This window comes from Mustelus asterias, unplaced genomic scaffold (assembly GCF_964213995.1).
Source record: "Mustelus asterias unplaced genomic scaffold, sMusAst1.hap1.1 HAP1_SCAFFOLD_98, whole genome shotgun sequence".
In the NCBI taxonomy this organism is placed as follows: domain Eukaryota; kingdom Metazoa; phylum Chordata; class Chondrichthyes; order Carcharhiniformes; family Triakidae; genus Mustelus; species Mustelus asterias.
Window position 1 is genome coordinate 1,151,051 of NW_027590146.1, and position 19,028 is coordinate 1,170,078.

Genomic DNA, 19,028 nt, shown 5'->3' on the forward strand with positions numbered 1-19,028 from the left:
CTGTGAGGAGAGAATAGAGCCAACGTTTCGAGTCTGGATGACCCTTCATCAGAGCTCTGACGAAGGATTATCTGGGCACGAAACTTTGGCTCTATTCTCTCCCCACAGATGCTGTCGGACCTGCTGAGATTTTCGAGCCTTTTCTGTTTTAGGAGCCAGTAGATGATCTATTTTGACTGTCTATTGAGGTCCCTGTCATCACAGATGTCAGTCCTTAGCTAATTCAGTTCACTCCAAATGATATCATGAAATAACCAAAGTAAATGTAAACTGTAAACATGGCAATATTCTGGCAAGAGAAAGACGTATCAGTGATCGTACTTATAACTTAATCTCAGATGTGGGGTGTTTGCTGACGATTACACTGTTTTCAGCACAATTTGCAACTCCACAGATGCTGAAGCAATTAGACCACATATGCAAGAAAACCTGGACACCAGTCAGGCCTGGGCTGCGATATGCCAAGTAACGTTTGCGCTACAAAAATGCCAGGCAATTACAAATGCCATCAAAAGAGATTCCACCCCTCCCTCCTTGGCGATTGAATTTCATTACAATCATTGAATCCCCCACTATCACGATGCTGGGGGGGTGCAGCTGACCTGAAACTGAATTGTACCAGGCACAAAATACTGGTGACGAGAGCAGGTCAGATTCTGTGGAGCGTGACTCACTTCCTCACTCCCCAAGACCTCTTCATCGTCTAAAAGGCACAGTCAGAGTGTGATGGAATCGTCTCCAGTTGCCTGGATGTGCGCAGTTCCAACAACTTTCAAGACGCTCGACAGCATCCTGGACAAAACAGCCACCTGATTGACACCCCATCTCACCAACATCAGCATTCACACCCTCCACTATCGACACACATGGCAGCGGTGTTTACCATTTACATGATACACTGCCACAACATCATAAAAAAGTGGATCCTATAGTCTAACAGTAATCTGATGTCATGTTGGGCACGGAAGTTCAGATGAAATTAATCCCATTGAAATTATTGCTGGTTCTCTGGGATTTCTCACTCTCTTTGAAAATTATTTTAAATTAAAAATTTGGTTTATTCATATGTCGTTTAAATTAAAGACCGAATCAAAATGTGATCTTTATTCAGTGTTGAGAAGGGATCAGGACCCAGTCCAGGGACTGCCTCCTGTCCTCAAAACAACTGGGAAATCCCTGAACAGATCCTTTCCTTCTCATTCCCAGTGCTTACCTTTCACTCTGTTTTCCAATACGCTCCTTATTATTCTTTACAGAAAGTAAATGAAATCGCAGACAGTGGGAACCTCGCAGACTGTTCCAAACTGCTCCTAAATCTGGTGATAGAGAAAGGCCCTCGGGCTCTCAGGGTGATGTGGGAATCCTTTGTGGAAATGCACCGTGGGTTACCAAAGTTGGAGAAAATACTGAGAGAATTACCGACACGTGGTACAGTAAAATCGCGCAGTGAATTAACCATTGCAGATTGTTCTGATATTGAACATAGCTGATTTCATGACTGTAATTCCTTTAATCAGGTCCTGATGCATTTGTTTACATGAACATCCCACAAGGTTTATCGGAAGTACCCAGTAACCTAAAAGGTAAGTGATGACAGTGAAGAATTCAAACTAATTATTTCACTTCTAAGAGTCTGAATAATTAGTTGTCAGAATTTGGGAATCAGAAAATCGAAGTCTCGGAATCAGGGTTAAATATTGTTTGAATTTGTCGTCCATCCTCATCTGTTCTGCACAGGTTCAAGTTTGCAATTCATACGACCACACACATTAGGAGCAAATGTTGACCCCTCGGTCCCTCTAAACTGCTCCACCATTGATCAAGAAGGCAAATGGGATGTTGGCCTATATCGCAAGGGTAATAGAATATAAAAGCAGAGATGTCTTGCTGCATCTGTACAGGGCATTGGTGCGGCCGCAGCTGGAATACTGTGTGCAGTATTGGCCCCTTATTTGCGGAAGGATATATTGGCCTTGGAGGGAGTGCAGAGAAGGTTCACCAGGTTGATACCAGAGATGAGGGGTGTTGATTGTGAGGAGAGACTGAGCAGATTGGGTTTGTATTCGTTGGAATTTAGAAGGCTGAGGGGGGATCTTATAGAGACCTGTAAGATAATGAAGGGGCTGGATAGGGTAGAGATGGAGAGATTCTTTCCACTTAGAAAGGAAACTAGAACGAGAGGGCACAGCCTCAAAATAAAGGGGAGTCAGTTTAGGACAGAGTTGAGGAGGAACTTCTTCTCTCAGAGGGTGGTGAATCTCTGGAATTCTCTGCCCACTGAAGTGGTGGAGGCTACCTCGTTGAATATGTTTAAATCACGGATAGATGGATTCCTGGTCGGTAAGGGAATTAGGGGTTATAGGGATCAGGCGGGTAAGTGGAACTGATCCACTTCAGATCAGCCGTGATCTTATTGAATGGCGGGGCAGGCTCGAGGGGCTAGATGGCCTACTCCTGCTCCTATTTCATATGTTCTTATGTTCTTATGAACAAGTCCATGGCTGATCGCATCACAACCTTCACAGTGCATTCCTGTTTTTCCCAATCATCTTTCGTCTGTTGTGCTTTATATTTTTTCACTTCAGCAACTCTAAATTACCAGAACCTCATTTTCTTGTTCTGTGTATTTTCCACCATAGTCCAGAAATGCTTCGAATGTCTGAACTTCACTGAACCGTTGTCAAGTTTGTTTTTTCAAGTTTATTCTTTAAATAGTTCAAATCCTCAGTTAACTAATCCATTTCGGGGGATTAGTGGGGGTAAATATGTGGAGTTACGGGAATGTGCTTGGGTGGGATGTTCTGTTGGAGAGTCGGTACAGACTCGATGGACCTGGTGGCTTCCTTCCCCACTATCAAGGCTCGCCTTGTTAGCATGCTCGTAATGTCTCTGTTTTGCAACTCATAAACACCCTTCAACGTGTTCTGAAAGTCAAGTATCGAGAGCTCGGCGAGCCTTTGTGAGGGTGACCATCAAAGTTAATGAGTGCTGCTAATTGTGTTGCTGTTCTAAATTATGAATTACCTTTTTGCATTTGATCACTTTAATTTATTCTTCTTCCTTTTTGGAACAAGTAAATGATATGATGCGGCCCCTTAAATGTTCCTTTACGCTGTTTCATCGGGTCAGAGACAGTATTAAGTTATAGACAACGTTGTAATTATTTTCTCATCATCATTTAAGAAAGATGCATTCAAACGCCAGCTCTTTGCAGTAGATTTTGACCCAGGTCACAAGTCTATGGACTTATGATCAGAGAGAGTTATAGTGAGAATGTCACTGTCAATGATTCTATGAGACTCTGACTCAATTGTAAATAAATAGTCAATGCGAGAGTGACAGCAGTGAGTTTTGGAATAAAATACAAAGTCTCTGTTACTCGGGTGCAGAAGCTTCCATATGTCCAGCAGCCCAGATTCAGTAACACGATTGCTCAGTGATTTGCTTATATTGGAGCAGGGGTTTGATGATGCTGAGAGCCAGTCTCCCATTTGGGACAGAACACAATTCGAATCTCACCCAATAAGAACAATCCTGTACTTTTAGCTGAGATAAGGTTGAAGAATATTTTCATGAATTGTGGGTTATTCTCATTTGGGGCGCATGAATGAAAGTTCCGTGCCTTCTCCTGTTCCATCATGCAATACGAATTTGCCTTCATTGTCCGTATGTTGTGAGTGGACACAAAACTTCACCAGTCTGTGAAATAAGATTGTTAAACCCCTTATTCCCCCTGATGGGTGAGAGGAAAAGAAGACCTGGTTTGCCCAAGATCTGCCCAGCTACTATGTTCTTTATTTGACAAATGTGTTTCCTTTAAAAATGCAATTTTGCAGCTTTGATGTTTCAGCTGAGAGAGCATTTTTCCCTTAAGAGGTTTATATCAGGTTTACATTCTAGCTAATTACCTTGAACACATCCATAATAATCTGCATTTAATTGATCTGACCGGAGTATCCAGCTCGGCAAGTAGCCTGATATCAGAGAAGAAAGCATTGAGAGAGGGGGAAGGAGAAAAAGAAAGAAAAATGTACTGCCAATACAATGGCTTTTACATGGTTCCCTTGGGATTACTGTGAGATAAAAACTATATACATAAAAAGTTTAACTGCAAATTTGATCCATTTCCAAGTGCTGAAAACCAAATGTGCTCAAACCAACAAAAGTGGCTCGCTATTCAACCCATCAAATGTCTACTTGAGTCTCATAACTATAATTCTCCAGAGCAGATGTCCCGACTCTGAGGCCGACAGCTCCATTGGTGATAAGCCACATGAGTTAACTCTCCCGTCTAAACAAGCGCAGCCGTGTCCATGGATACGGTCAGCTGGGACTGCTCCACCCCGCCCATCAAAGTGTTCATATCCCCACCCGTTATGTGAACTGGCTAAAACGTTCTGAACATCACTGAATAAAGCAAAGTGCATATAAAAAATAAATCTCAGCCACGTGGAAAATAATATCAGCAACTAACATGCCATGTGGTGCAAGGTTCTTTCCAGCTGCTAACCCTCCAATCAGCTCGCACTGATGCCCAGATGTTGCAAGTGGACCTGATGGTTTCACCAAATGCCCAGATGTTGCAAGTGGACCTGATGGTTTCACCAAATGCACACCATATCTCCGTCCCTGTCGCTGTCTTCATCCAGCTCTATGTTCCCAAATGTGTAAAACAACCCACCATAGGCGACAGTAGCAAATTCAATAATTCAATTGATCACTGATTCCATCCAGCCCATGGTTCTTAAAACTGCACATCATACCATTTGAGCTGAGAATAGAGACGTCAATTTATCACTCTCTATGTCAGCCTCTATCTCCTTCTGACACGTTGTGTCGTTAGACAGTTTTTGATTGCGTTCTGTGTTTCACTTCACAGTTGCCTCGAATTTACTATATTTCTGCACTATCTCCCCAAATTCTTGTTAGCTGCATCCCTCTCTATCACAGCTCTCTATCTCATTATCGTCCTTCTCACAGTGTGTATGAAAGTGACTCACCCGTGACACTTGCATATCATTATATTGTTCAACTTCTAAGGCCACATGACAATTTCAAGTTTTGCTTCACTAAACTTCTGTTTTAACCTTGCATTTTCCAGCTGCTCCCTCTATGCTGCCTCACAGGCGAGGGACACGGGTTCTTTTCCTGGTTTGGGTTACTGTCTATGTGGAGTCTGCACGTTCTCCCTGCGCCTGCATGGTTTTCCTCCGGGTGCTCCGTTTCTCTCCCATAGCCCGAAAGACGTGCTGTTCGGTTCCTTGACTTCAAGAAGGCAGCTCATCGCCACAATCGCAAAGGCAATCGGCGACGGACAATATATGCTACCCTAGCCAGTGACATCTGGATCCAGTAAATGATTAAAAAAAACCTCTCCAATGGACCCTCTCGCACAAACTCTCTTGCACAATTTCTGTCACAATACACTCTCTCTCACACACATACACGCTGTCCCACATACACAGTTATACACATGTTCTCACATACACATTCTCATACTCACTGTCACTCGCGCACACACTCTCACACTCTATCCCTCACAGAGACTCACACACACGCACTCATACACACATTCTCAGACTCATCGTCACTCAGTCACACACAGATTCTCTGTCACATAATCTCTCGCATGGTCTTCCTCTCACATATTTCTCACATACTCTCACATTCTCTTTCTTATGTACACCCACAACACCCTCATTCTTCCTCTCACACGCACTCTCTTCCATACACGCTGTGTGTTTCTCAAACACACATCGATAACTCTGTTTTGCGCTCACATTTTCTCTCTTTATCTTATATCGACATTCTCACTCTCACCTACTCAGTCTCACAATATTATCCTCTCGCCTTTCCTCACGCACACTATCTCCCTCTTCATCGCTTCCTCTGTCATTCTCCCTAACACAGTCTCACAACCTTTATCCCTCAACCTTTCCTCTGTTATTATCGCATTCTGTTTAACACCCACAGTCTCAGGGAATTTTTCACTCTCATGTTCCCTCCCACACGCTCTCTGTCAGTTGTTCTCCTTCTCTGTCACTCTCACATAATCTCACACACACTCTCTCGCACACACTCTGCTTCTGTCTTTCTCCATCTCTCTCTCTCTCTCTGTGCACTCACTCACACATATATTTGCACACACAAACTCCCCACTCGCGTGCAATAATTGTTCCTCAGGATTCTCGCCCTTTCTCTGCCCTGACCTGAACTCTGCTATTCGCTGTCGTGATACGAGCTCTGTAAGATTCAAATTGAAATAGAAAAGTGGAGTTTTCAACACTTTGCTGCTTGTCCAATCACAGCCTCCTTTCTCCCCATATTTTCTTTATTTGTGGTCTAATTCTGTTACAGGACAAATGACATAAAAGAGAAAATTGTGGAGAAACTCTGCAGATCTGCAGAGGCAGAAAGGGAGACCGGTGTTTGGATCAGATTTGACTTCTGCAGAGCTGAGCTGTCCAGCCATATTTATTAGGCTGAATACAAACAGTTCAGAGGCTGAATTTGGCCCATGTGCCATTAGTTGTCGAAGCCAGTTGTACAAAAATCTATGTTGGAACTGAACTAATGCCTGCAATATTTAATGGATTGGTCAATTTTACCGGGATGTTTGTAAAATGCCAATAGAACTAACTTTCTCTCCATTCTTATTGAAGATCTCCAACAGAAACACAAGGAGACACTCCGGGTACAAACTGAAACACTGAGAGTGAACACTATCCTCATAAAGGAGAAGGTTAAGATTTTCCAGCTGGTTGGTCGATACGCTGAGCTCACGGTTATTTCTACTGTTCGAGATCGGACACTTGTCGAACATGAACTGCTGGCAAGAGGCCGGGACCATGAAGAGTGGAGAGAGAAAGATCTCCGGAAAGAACTGGAAAAAATCCGAACTGATCAATTGTTCCAGAGCAGCTTTTCCCAGAGAAAATTCAAATCTGGGAGTTCAGCAGCAGTGAGCGGAGTGCCGGGAATTGGAAAAACAACAATGGTACAAAAGATTGTTTATGACTGGGCCACTGGGAAAATATACCCACACTTTCAATTTGTTTTCAATTTTAAATTCCGGGATTTGAACACTATTAACAGTAGAATAAACCTGAGGAATCTGATATTGGATCAGTATCCCTACTTTGGGAATATTCTGGGAGAGCTCTGGAAGAACCCAGAGGGATTGCTGTTTATATTCGATGGTTTGGATGAATTCAAGGACAGGATTGATTTTGCCGACAATCGGAGAAATACAGAACCTCAGTCCATGTGCACAGATCCTGAATGCTGGTGTGAAGTGTCTGACATTGTGTACAGTTTAATACAGCACAAGCTGCTCCCAGGATGTTCAGTGCTCGTGACCAGCCGCCCCACTGCATTACATTTATTGGAAAAGGCTGACATCAGTGTCTGGGCTGAAATCCTGGGATTTGTTGGTGATGAACGGAAGGGATATTTCAACAAGTTTTTTGAAGATCAGACGGTGGCAGCAGCTGTTTTCAAACACGTGGAGGAGAACGAGATCCTGTACACCATGTGTTACAACCCTTCCTACTGCTGGATCCTCGGTCTGTCACTGGGTCCCTTCTTTACACAAAGAGACAGGAAACAGCAGCAAGTTCCCAAGACCATCACCCAACTATATTCCTACTATATTTACAACATTCTGAAAAACCATGGCCGAGAGATTGAAAACCTCCGTGATGTGTTACTGAAGCTTGGTGAGATGGCCTTCACAGGAGTGTCTGAGAAGAAGATTGTGTTTAGAGATGGCGATTTGATCAAGTACAAGCTGGAACCTTCCCAGTTCCTGTCTGGATTCCTGGTGGAACTTTTGGAGAAAGATGAATCTGCCCAGAGTGTGGTTTACACATTCCCACACCTCACCATCCAAGAGTTTGTAGCTGCACTCACACAATTCCTGACTCCAGATCCCGGGGAGATCGGGAAACTCCTCAGTGAAGTTCACAGCGAGAAAGATGGGCGATTTGAGATATTTCTCCGTTTTGTTGCTGGTCTCTCCTCCCCACAGTCAGCTCGACCCCTGGTGGAGTTTCTGGGTCCGTTTCTTCATCAAACAACCTGCCGAGTGATTGACTGGGTGAAGGAGAAGGTTGAAGGGCAGATTGGAGACTCACAGACTGAAACTGGGAAGAGGAAGCTCCTGAACACATTCCACTACCTGTTTGAGACTCAGAATAAAGCACTGGCTCGGAACACAGTGGGATCTATGGTAAAACTTTCATTTCGCGGATTGCGACTGACCCCGATTGACTGTGCGGTCCTGTCTCATGTCATTGGACTCTGTGATACAATAAAACACCTCGATCTATGGGGATGTTACATTCAGTGTGAAGGGCTCCAGCGGCTGGGACCCGTTCTGCACAAATGTCAGGAATTGAGGTAACTGTTTGGTCTCAGAGCGGATATTTTCATTGCTGAGAAGCCATTTCCTTTGTTCTAATAAAACAGACATGTTCAGTTGAGGAAGTCAAGAGGGAAACAATGTCCAATGGTCACAGAGAAAGCGCGGGAGAATGGCACAAAGTCATAAAGCTCATTTGAGAGCAGATGCAGACATGATGGGCCGATTGGCCTCCTTCTGAACCTGTAATAAATTTTGAATTCTCTGATAAAACTACAGCGGTTCAAGAAGGCAGATTCTCGTGGGCAAATAGGCATCGGCAATAAATGTTGGCAAAACCAGTGATGATCACGTTCCTTGAGTGAATAAAAGCATTATTGGGATAAATTTTAAATAATTAGAGGTGTAAACGCCTCGTTACAAATTTAAAAAAAGGATATTTCACTCTCCCAACAGAAACCATCCGATTATGTATGATGCGAGAAGGAAATTTGTTTCTCTTGTGTTTGGTACAGCTTACAGTTTGTGGCTAATTATTGTCAGGATTATTTTCCTGCACGCTGCCTCTGTTATGTATTATAGTTGGTGTGTGTTTTATCGGGACAGTGTCCTTTTATAAGTCATGTGATAACTGGTAACATCAGTCAGGGTCGCAGTGGAGGTTCAGTCTTGTATTAAACCTCACAGTGTGCAGTTGTGAAAAGAAACCTCCCTTAGGTTACAGCAGCCCACGCTGTTTCTGTTCCATGGTTCTGACTGCAGCCTCATAAAACCTGAATCACTCGCTGTGTTTAAAAAAAATAGCTTTATTCACACTGTATTTGCATCTTTTTCAAATCACTTTAAATCTTGTTGTTGATCCTTGTCCGAGCAGCAACATTTTGATTTGCTCCCTGTTCTCTCCAGCACCATCACTATTTTGAACATTTCTATCAAATGTCCTCTCGGCTTTCTTCCTTCCAAGGTGAACAATCTCGCCTATCGATCCTCGTGTCTGAAGTTTCACATCCCTGTAGCCAATCTTTTAAACATGTTCAGCGCTCTCTCCAATGTGTTCGAAGCCTTCGTAAAGTATGACGCGCTGAACTGAGATCTAACTGATGTCTTTTGCAGGTTCAGCACAGCCTCCTTGCTCTTGTACTCTATGCCCCTATTGACAATGTTATGATCCCAGCTGATTTCTGGACAGTCAGGTCGAAGAGCAGAAACCCGGCTCAGTAAATCATAACTTTTATTTATTGTTTTATTATTTAGAAATGTAGATGAACAGAATAACAAGGTAGGCGATTAACTTTTAACAAAAGAATAAAACCTTTGTTAAAAAAATAACTACAATGCACCACCCCATCTAACTTCACAGATGTCTGCAGATCTGTAAGGATGACACGAGTTACAAAATAGATCTTATGCTTTAATGTTCCCAGTAAGTACACAGTTAATGTAAACCAACAATCCACCTGTGGTTCAGATATACCACTCTCTGAAACTCAGTGACAGATGCCACCCAAAGTAACTTCAGTGGATTCTTCTTCAAATCCCCCCAAATGTTTGTAACAATGTGAGAAAACCCGTCTCACTGGGACTGATGCTTCCGCTCCAGAAGCTCCACTCGAGAAACAAAAGCAGCTTTTGGAATCTTTTCAATGCTTTCTGTCAGGTGCCTTCACCAAGGATCCCTGTCCAATATTTCAATGTTTCCTTTCATTATTCCTCCATACTCAGCCGTGCCAACAGACACCAGCGCCTCATAGTCTGTATGAAGGTGTCACCAACTTTAGGAATATATCAGATATCTGGATTCTCGTGAGCAAACTTTACAATGTCTGCACCTCGCAGCTCTGCCTTTAACTGGGAGCCTCTCTCTGCTCCTCTCTTTAACTTCGGGAGCAGTCGCTTGTTCAGATTCAGGTTTTTTTTGTCTCTTTGACTGCTGTCTTCCTGGCACTCCTCTTTTCCTCCTTGGTTTCTGACGGTGATTTATCTTGTGGGTCCTGCTTTCTGAGTCCCTGCATTGCCCTGCCTCTCCTGGCAGCCTCTGTGAACTCCATCTCGCTTCTTGGGTTAACTGGTTGCAACTGAAACTCAGTGTTTCTATCATTCATTGTGGACTTCTGAATATAAGCAACCATTTTTTTAACCTCTATAACTCTGACAATGTCGTAAACCTTAAATTAAAATGCAGGGACACAAAAAACCCGCAGGCAGGCAGCTTTGTTTAACACGAAGTGAAATTAAAGTTTTGGCTCTTTCTTAACACACAAGCACAGAAACACAAATTCAACTTAAACTCATGAATTATTATCTGATCCCTACAAACATAAACTATTTCACAGCAGTAAAGCCCAAGATGCTGTATTCTTTATTAACTGCTCCCGACACTTGCCCTGCTAACGGCAATGATCAATGTACATATACGTCCAGTCCCTCTGATCCTGCAATCCATTAACAATTCTACCGATTATTTTATATTCCTTCCTCATGTGCATGTTTCCTGAAAGTATCACCTCACCCGTCTCTGCATTGAACTTAATCTGCCACCTATCTGTACACTCCAATATTGTCCGTTTTTCAGTCCCAAGCTCCCCTCCTCAGTTTACGATGTCTCAAAGGTTTCTGTGATCAACAAACTTTGAAATTTTCCTCTATACTGCAAATACCTAGATCATTCATATATATCAGGGAAAAGCAAGGATCCCAATACTGACAAAGAACAAAGAACAAAGAACAATACAGCACAGGAACAGGCCCTTCGGCCCTCCAAGCCCGCGCCGCTCCCCGGTCCAGGATTGAATCCTGAATCCAGGATCCCCGCCCAATTTTCCAGCCTATCTACATACCAATATCCTATCCACCGAGCTGTCCCTCACAGCTACGATGCTTTGTTCATTACAACCTATTAACTTACCCCCACCCCCTATTCCAGACCATGTGATCTCCAGGGAGAGGCGAAAACCCAGAGTGAAAAACCCCAGGGCCAATATGGGGAAACAAAATCTGGGAAATTCCTCTCCGACCCCCTGAGGCGATCGAAACGAGTCCAGGAGATCACAATGGCCCTGATCACAAAATGCTTCCCAACCCTAGTCATTTCCACTTCCACGAACACCATATGAATTCCCTGCCCCCGAGACAGGTTCCCAACTATCCGCAGTCTCACTCTGTACTGGCACCAGCAAGATGATCATAGAATGAAGCCTTGAAACGAGAAACCAGGAACAATTAGCCCGCGCCGCTCCCTGGTCCAAACTAGACCACTCTTTTGTATCCCTCCATTCCCACTCCGTTCATATAGCTGTCTAGATAAGTCTTAAACGTTCCCAGTGTGTCCGCCTCCACCACCTTGCCCGGCAACCCATTCCAGGCCCCCACGACCCTCTGTGTGAAATATGTCCTTCTGATATCTGTGTTAAACCTCCCCCCCTTCACCTTGAACCTATGACCCCTCGTGAACGTCACCACCGACCCGGGGAAAAGCTTCCCACCGTTCACCCTATCTATGCCTTTCATAATTTTATACACCTCTATTAAGTCTCCCCTCATCCTCCGTCTTTCCAAGGAGAACAACCCCAGTTTCCCCAATCTCTCCTCATAACCAAGCCCCTCCATACCAGGCAACATCCTGGTAAACCTCCTCTGTACTCTCTCCAAAGCCTCCACGTCCTTCTGGTAGTGTGGCGACCAGAACTGGACGCAGTATTCCAAATGCGGCCGAACCAACGTTCTATACATCTGCAACATCAGACCCCAACTTTTATACTCTATGCCCCGTCCTATAAAGGCAAGCATGCCATATGCCTTCTTCACCACCTTCTCCACCTGTGACGTCACCTTCAAAGATCTGTGGACTTGCACACCCAGGTCCCTCTGCGTCTCTACACCCTTTATGGTTCTTCCATTTATCGTGTAGCTCCTCCCTACATTATTCCCACCAAAATGCATCACTTCGCATTTATCAGGATTGAACTCCATCTGCCATTTCCTTGCCCAAATTTCCAGCCTATCTATATCCTTCTGTAGCCTCTGACAATGTTCCTCACTATCTGCAAGTCCTGCCAGTTTTGTGTCGTCCGCAAACTTACTGATCACCCCAGTTACTCCTTCTTCCAGATCATTTATATAAATCACAAACAGCAGAGGTCCCAATACAGAGCCCTGCGGTACACCACTAGTCACAGGCCTCCAGCCGGAAAAAGACCCTTCCACTACCACCCTCTGTCTTCTATGACCAAGCCAGTTCTCCACCCATCTAGCCACCTCCCCCTTTATCCCATGGGATCCAACCTTTTTCACTAGCCTACCATGAGGGACTTTGTCAAACGCTTTACTAAAGTCCATATAGACAACATCCACAGCCCTTCCTTCGTCAACCATTTTGGTCACTTCTTCAAAAAACACCACCAGGTTCGTGAGGCATGACCTCCCTCTCACAAAACCATGTTGACTATCGTTAATGAGTTTATTCCTTTCTAAATGCGCATACATCCTATCTTTAAGAATCTTCTCCAACAACTTCCCCACCACGGACGTCAAGCTCACCGGCCTATAATTACCCGGGTTATCCTTCCTACCCTTCTTAACTAACGGGACCACATTGGCTATCCTCCAATCCTCTGGGACCTCACCTGTGTCCAGTGACGAGACAAAGATTTGCGTCAGAGGCCCAACGATTTCACCTCTCGTCTCCCTGAGCAGCCTTGGATAGATTCCATCAGGCCCTGGGGATTTGTCAGTCTTTATATTCTCTAACAAACCTAACACTTCCTCCTTTGTAATGGAGATTTTCTCCAACGGTTCAACACTCCCCTCCGAGACACTCCCAGTCAACACATCCCTCTCCTTAGTGAATACCGACGCAAAGTATTCATTTAGGATCTCCCCTACCTCTTTGGGCTCCAAGCATAAGTCCCCACTTTTGTCCCTGAGAGGTCCGATTTTTTCCCTAACAACCCTTTTGTTCCTAACGTATGAATAAAATGCCTTGGGATTCTCCTTAATCCTGTCTGCCAAGAACATTTCGTGACCCCTTTTTGCTCTTCTAATTCCCCGTTTGAGTATTTTCCTACTTTCATTATACTCATCCAGAGCTCCCTCCGTTTTTAGCTGCTTGGACCTAACATACGCCTCTCTTTTCCTTTTGACCAGTCCCTCAATTTCCCTGGTTATCCACGGTTCTCTAATCCTACCCTTCCTATCCTTCTTTTTTACAGGCACATGCTTGTCCTGTAGCCCTAACAACCGTTCCTTAAAAGACTGCCACATACCAGATGTGGATTTACCCTCAAACAGCCTCTCCCAATCAAGAGCTGCCAATTTCTGCCTGATCCCAATAAAGTTAGCCTTCCCCCAATCCAACACCTTACCCTTGGGACACCACTCATCCTTTTCCATCACTATCCTAAAGCTAACAGAATTGTGGTCACTATTTGCCACATGTTCCCCAACCAAAACTTTGAATACCTGACCGGGCTCATTCCCCAGCACCAGGTCCAGTATAGCCCCCTCTCTAGTTGGGCTGTCCACATATTGTTCCAACGAACCCTCCTGTACACATTTTACAAATGCCTCACCATCCAGAGTCCCTGCCCTCAGCGATTTCCAGTCTATACCAGGGAAATTGAAGTCTCCCACTACAACAACCCTATATTTCCTGCACCTATCCAGTATCTCCTGACATATCCATTCTTCCACTTCCCTTGGGCTGTTGGGGGGCCTGTAGTACACCCCCAACATAGTGACTGCGCCTTTCCTGTTTCTAAGCTCCACCCAGAGTGACTCGCTACACGACTCCTCCGAATTGTCCTCCCTCTGCACCGCTGTAATATGCTCTCCAACCAATACCGCTACTCCCCCACCTCTTTTGGCCCCTCCTCTGTCTCGCCTAAAACACTTGTACCCTGGAATATTCAGCTGCCAGTCCTGTCCCTCTTTCAACCAAGTCTCTGTCACCGCAACCACATCCAAATTCCTCGTGCGCATTAAGGCCCCAAGTTCGTCTGTTTTACCTGCTACGCTCCTTGCATTGAAGTATAAGCACTCCAGACCCCCAGGCTCAGTGAGGTCGTCCTCCCCCAGAGTGCACTTCTTCTTTGCCAGCCTTGTCCCAGCCCCAAGCTCGTCCCCAGCCACCACACTTATAGACCTAATAGCTTGATCCCCACCCCCCTGCCATACTAGTTTAAACCCCCCCGAACTGCATTAGCAAAGCTCCCAGCCAGGATATTTGTGCCCTTCCAACTTAGTTGTGACCCCTCCCTCTTGTACAGGTGCCATCCTCTCCTGAAAACCTCCCATTGGTCTATGAAAATAAAGCCCTCCCTCCTGGACCAGTCCTTTAGCCAGGCATTCATTTGAACCAACTCCCTATTCTTATCCTCACTGGCACGAGGCATTGGGAGCAGCCCAGAGATGGCCACCCTAGTGACCCTACTTTTTAACCTATTTCCCAACTCCCTGAATTGCTCTCTTAGGACCCCCCTACTCTTCCTATCTACGTCATTTCCACCAATGTGTATAATGACATCCGTTTCTTTATCTTCCCCTTTTAAAATGCCTCCTATCCGCTCGGAGACATCCGTGACCCCAGCACCAGGTAGGCAGACTACCATCCTGGAGTCCCGTTCGCCCCCACAGAATCGCCTGTCTGTCCCTCTAACTGATGCATCCCCCACCACTATCGCTCTCCTAACCCCTCTCTTCCCTTTCCGGGCCGCAGAGCCTGACTGTGTGCCAGTGACCTGGTCACTGTGTCTTACCCCTGGAGAGGCACACTCCTCCACACTATCTAAAACAATGTACCTGTTTTGGAGTGGGACAACCACAGGTGACCCCTCTTCTAACTGTTCACTCCCCTCCCCTCTCACACCTGTCACCAAGCCCTTCCTATTTTGAGACACCTCTGGAGACCTCCCTTGTACTTTACCCTTCTGCCCTTTACTCCTCCTAACTGTGACCCACGTGTCATTCTCCCGATGCCCCGGTGTAACTAGTTGCCTATAACTGCTGTCAATTTTTCTCCCATTTTCCCTGACTAGGCTAAGGTCAGCGATCTGCAGCTCCAGTTCCCTAACACCTCTCGGGTTCTCCACTACCGACATCCTCCAGCCTGAAAAATATCCATTATTCATTGTTCATCCAATTTTGTATCCACGTTGTGACTTTCCCATTTATTTTATGAGCTTATGCCACAAGTCTGTTGTATCACTGCATCAGATGATTTTTGAATATCCATGTACACCACATCAACAGCAGAACCATCACTGACCCTTTCAGTTGCTTCTTCCAATTCACAGCAATATAAAGCCAGTCACAAATGGCATTTCTTTTTACCAACCAATGAATTTAGTTTTCTGTGTGTCATTATTAGACTTACCATTTCCCTTTTGAACTCGGCATGGGCCGGCTCAGAGTAGCTGAATGATCAACTGACCCTCCAACCCTCAGCTAAGTTTAACACTACTGCTCCAGGCTGGAGCCGCAGACTTGACTAAATTGGATTGACCCACTCTTTTCGGTTGTGGTTACTCCCTCATGGCCCTCTCTTCATCCACTCCAACAAACTGAGATAGCTGGGAATTAAACCTGTATCAACTGCTTGGAAAGCAACTATGCTCGCTATGATATCACCATCATTGCATTTAGGGACTCCTGTGGTGTAGGTGCACCCACTGTGCTGTGAGAAAGAGAGTTCCAGAATGTTGGCCCAGTCACTGTGAGGGAACGGTGCTATATTTCCAAGTCAGGATGGTGTGTATCTTGGAAGGAAACTTCCAGGTGGTGATGTTTCCATTCATCTGCTGCTCTTGTCCTTAGGGATAGAAATCACAAGATTGGAAGGTGCTGTGTAACGGGCCATTGGGAGTTGTTGCACTGCATCTTGTAGATGGTACACACTGCTCGCTCTGTACCTCTGTGGTGGATGGAATGAATGTTGAACGTGGAGCACCAGTCAACAAGCAGAGTTATCCTGGATGGTGGCGAGCTACCTGAATCTTGAGCTGCACTCATGCAGACAAGTGAATGGTATTTTATTAAATTCCTGACATGTATCTTGTCGATGGTGGAAATGTATTTGGAAGTCAGGAGGTGAGTTACTCTGCGCAGAGTTCCTGGCCTTTAATCTTCTCTAAAATCCACAGTAATGATATGTCTAGTCTGTTTCTGGCCAATGGTAGCATCGAAGGTGCTGATACTCAGGATTCAGGTGATGATAATCCCATTGAATGTGAAGGGAGATGATTGTATTCATTCTTGGTGGAGATGGTCATCGCCTGGCACTTGTCAGCCTTCCTTGAATATTGTTCAAGCCTTGCTAAATATGGACAGGTCCTGCATTACTATCTTGCGGAGTCGAGAATAGTGCTGAACGTTGTACAGACATCAGCAAACATCTCCACTTCTGACTTTATGATGGATGAAATTTAATTGATGAAGTAGCTGAAGATGGTTGGGACGAGGGCACTCTCCTGAGAACTTCCTGCTGTCATTTCCTGGAGTTGAGATGACCCTCTCTTCACACACTCCCAACAAACTGAGATATCTGGGAATTAAACCCCTATCAACTGCTTGGAAAGCAACTATGCTCACAATTATATCACTGGAATTGCATTTAGGGACTCCTGTGGTGTAGGTGCACCCACAGAGCTGTGAGAAAGCGAGTTCCAGGATTTTGACCCGGTCACTGTGAAGGAACGATGATATATTTCCAAGTCAGGATGGTGTGTATCTTGGAAGGGAACTTCCAGGTGGTGATGTTTCCATTCATCTGTTGCCCTTGTCCTTAGGGATAGAAATCACAGACTGGACAGTGCTGTGTAACGAGCCATGGTGAGTTGTTGCACTGCATCATGCAGATGGTCCAACAACCATAACTAACTTCCTTTGTGCTGGTGTTGCTCCAACCGGCAGATAGTTTTTTTTCTCTCATTTCCATTGACTTCAGTTTTTCTCTGGCTCCTTTTTGCTGCATGTGGTCATATTCTGCCATGATGTCAAGGGCAGACACTCTCATCTCACATCCTGAGTTCAGCTCTGCTGTCCGTGTTTGCATCAAGGCTGTAATGAGGTAGGGGGCTGAGTGACCCTCAGTAAACACAAGCTCAGAGTCAGCGAGCAGGTCATTGCTAATTAAATGCTGCTTGATAGTCTCGATGACGCCTTCCTCTGTTGGTGATTGAGAGGAGACTGATGGGGTGGTAAATGGACAGATTGGATTTGTTCTTTCCTTTTTGTTTACGGTCATATCTGGGCAATTTCCCACTATTTTAGGTAAACATCAGTGTTGTAGCTCTACTGGAACAGCTTGGCGAGGAACAGAGCAGCTTCTGGAGCAGTAATCTTCAGTACAGTTACTGGAATATTGTCAAGATCTGTGGTCTTTGCAGTATCCATTACCTTTAGCTATTTCTTGACATCATGTGGAGTGAATCGAATTCTCTGATAAATATCCGTGATGCTGGGGACCTCTGAACGGTTTAGCCACTGAAGTTGGTTACTAATATTTGAGCCATATCTTTTGCACTGACGTATTAGTCGTCTCCGTCATGAGGATGGGATATTTGTGGAGCCTCCTCCTTCTGTTGTTTCATCATCCACTACCATTCACAGCTAAATGTGGCAGGACTGCAGAGCTTACATCTGAGCCGAGGAAACCAGAATTTCCTGAATGAGGAAACCTGCTGCTGGAAAATCTCCAGTCAAACTGTCAGTGATATGAAACCGGGTTTGCGGATAACCCTTTCCCTGGGCGGCACAGTAGCACAGTGGTTAGCACTGCTGCTTCACAGCTCCAGGGTCCCGGGTTCGATTCCCGGCTCGGGTCACTGTCTGTGCGGAGTTTGCACATTCTCCTCGTGTCTGCGTGGGTTTCCTCCGGGTGCTCCGGTTTCCTCCCACGGTCCAAAGATGTGCGGGTTAGGTTGATTGGCCAGTTTAAAAATTGCCCCTGAGAGTCCTGAGATGCGTAGATTAGAGGGATTAGCAGGTAAATATGTGGGGGTAGGGCCTGGGTGGGATTGTGGTCGGTGCAGACTCGATGGGCCGAATGGCCTCCTTCTGCACTGTAGGGTTTCTATGATTCTATGATTCAATGTGAGGATCGACTGGAAGTAAGAACTCATGGTAATTCCCGGAGATAGAACACGAGCCAGACCTGCAGAAAATGTAGAGCCTGTTTTCTGTGGAATGTAGTGGGAGACACCCCTCCCCTATAAACTCATCAAACAGAAATATTTCAGCTTTCTAATGGGAGAATATTCTTTCCTTGTTGTATAAAATTTAGGGGATGGACCTTAAAGCAACAGTAAGCACAGTTTCACACTTTAACTTGCCCTGAGATAGTATACAGATTTTATAATGTCAGCACAGGGAATCCCGAGCGATCCACTCTCACAGCTTTATCATTTAACCCTCAGTAAAATGTACAATTCTCAGAAAATCCTGGATTTATGTAACAGCAGAAATGATTTGAATTTTTGGAATCTTAGCAGGGTCAGTGAGATTCAGGAGGGTAATTCTGATGATCAGGAAATGAGACCAGAATGTGTGACATGTTTAAACGTTACTTGCTTGTTCACAGGATGTCGGCATCACCTCCTCTAGGGGCCATTAGCAGTGGGAAATAAATGCTGGTCTAGCCAGCGACACCCATATCCCATGGACAATTAAACAA

At 45.0% G+C, this 19,028-nt stretch overlaps 1 protein-coding gene across 1 annotated transcript in view; it reads left to right on the plus strand.

The window, feature by feature from the left end:
- The first annotated feature begins 1,523 nt into the window (after positions 1-1,523).
- LOC144484296 (NACHT, LRR and PYD domains-containing protein 3-like) overlaps positions 1,524-19,028 on the plus strand; it is a 47,221-nt gene continuing 29,716 nt past the window's right edge. Inside the window, exons 1-2 of the mRNA XM_078202826.1 lie at positions 1,524-1,583; positions 6,663-8,400. Of these exons, the coding sequence (XP_078058952.1) occupies positions 1,538-1,583; positions 6,663-8,400 (1,784 nt within the window). The 5' untranslated portion in view covers positions 1,524-1,537. The remainder of the gene's footprint in view (positions 1,584-6,662; positions 8,401-19,028) is intronic.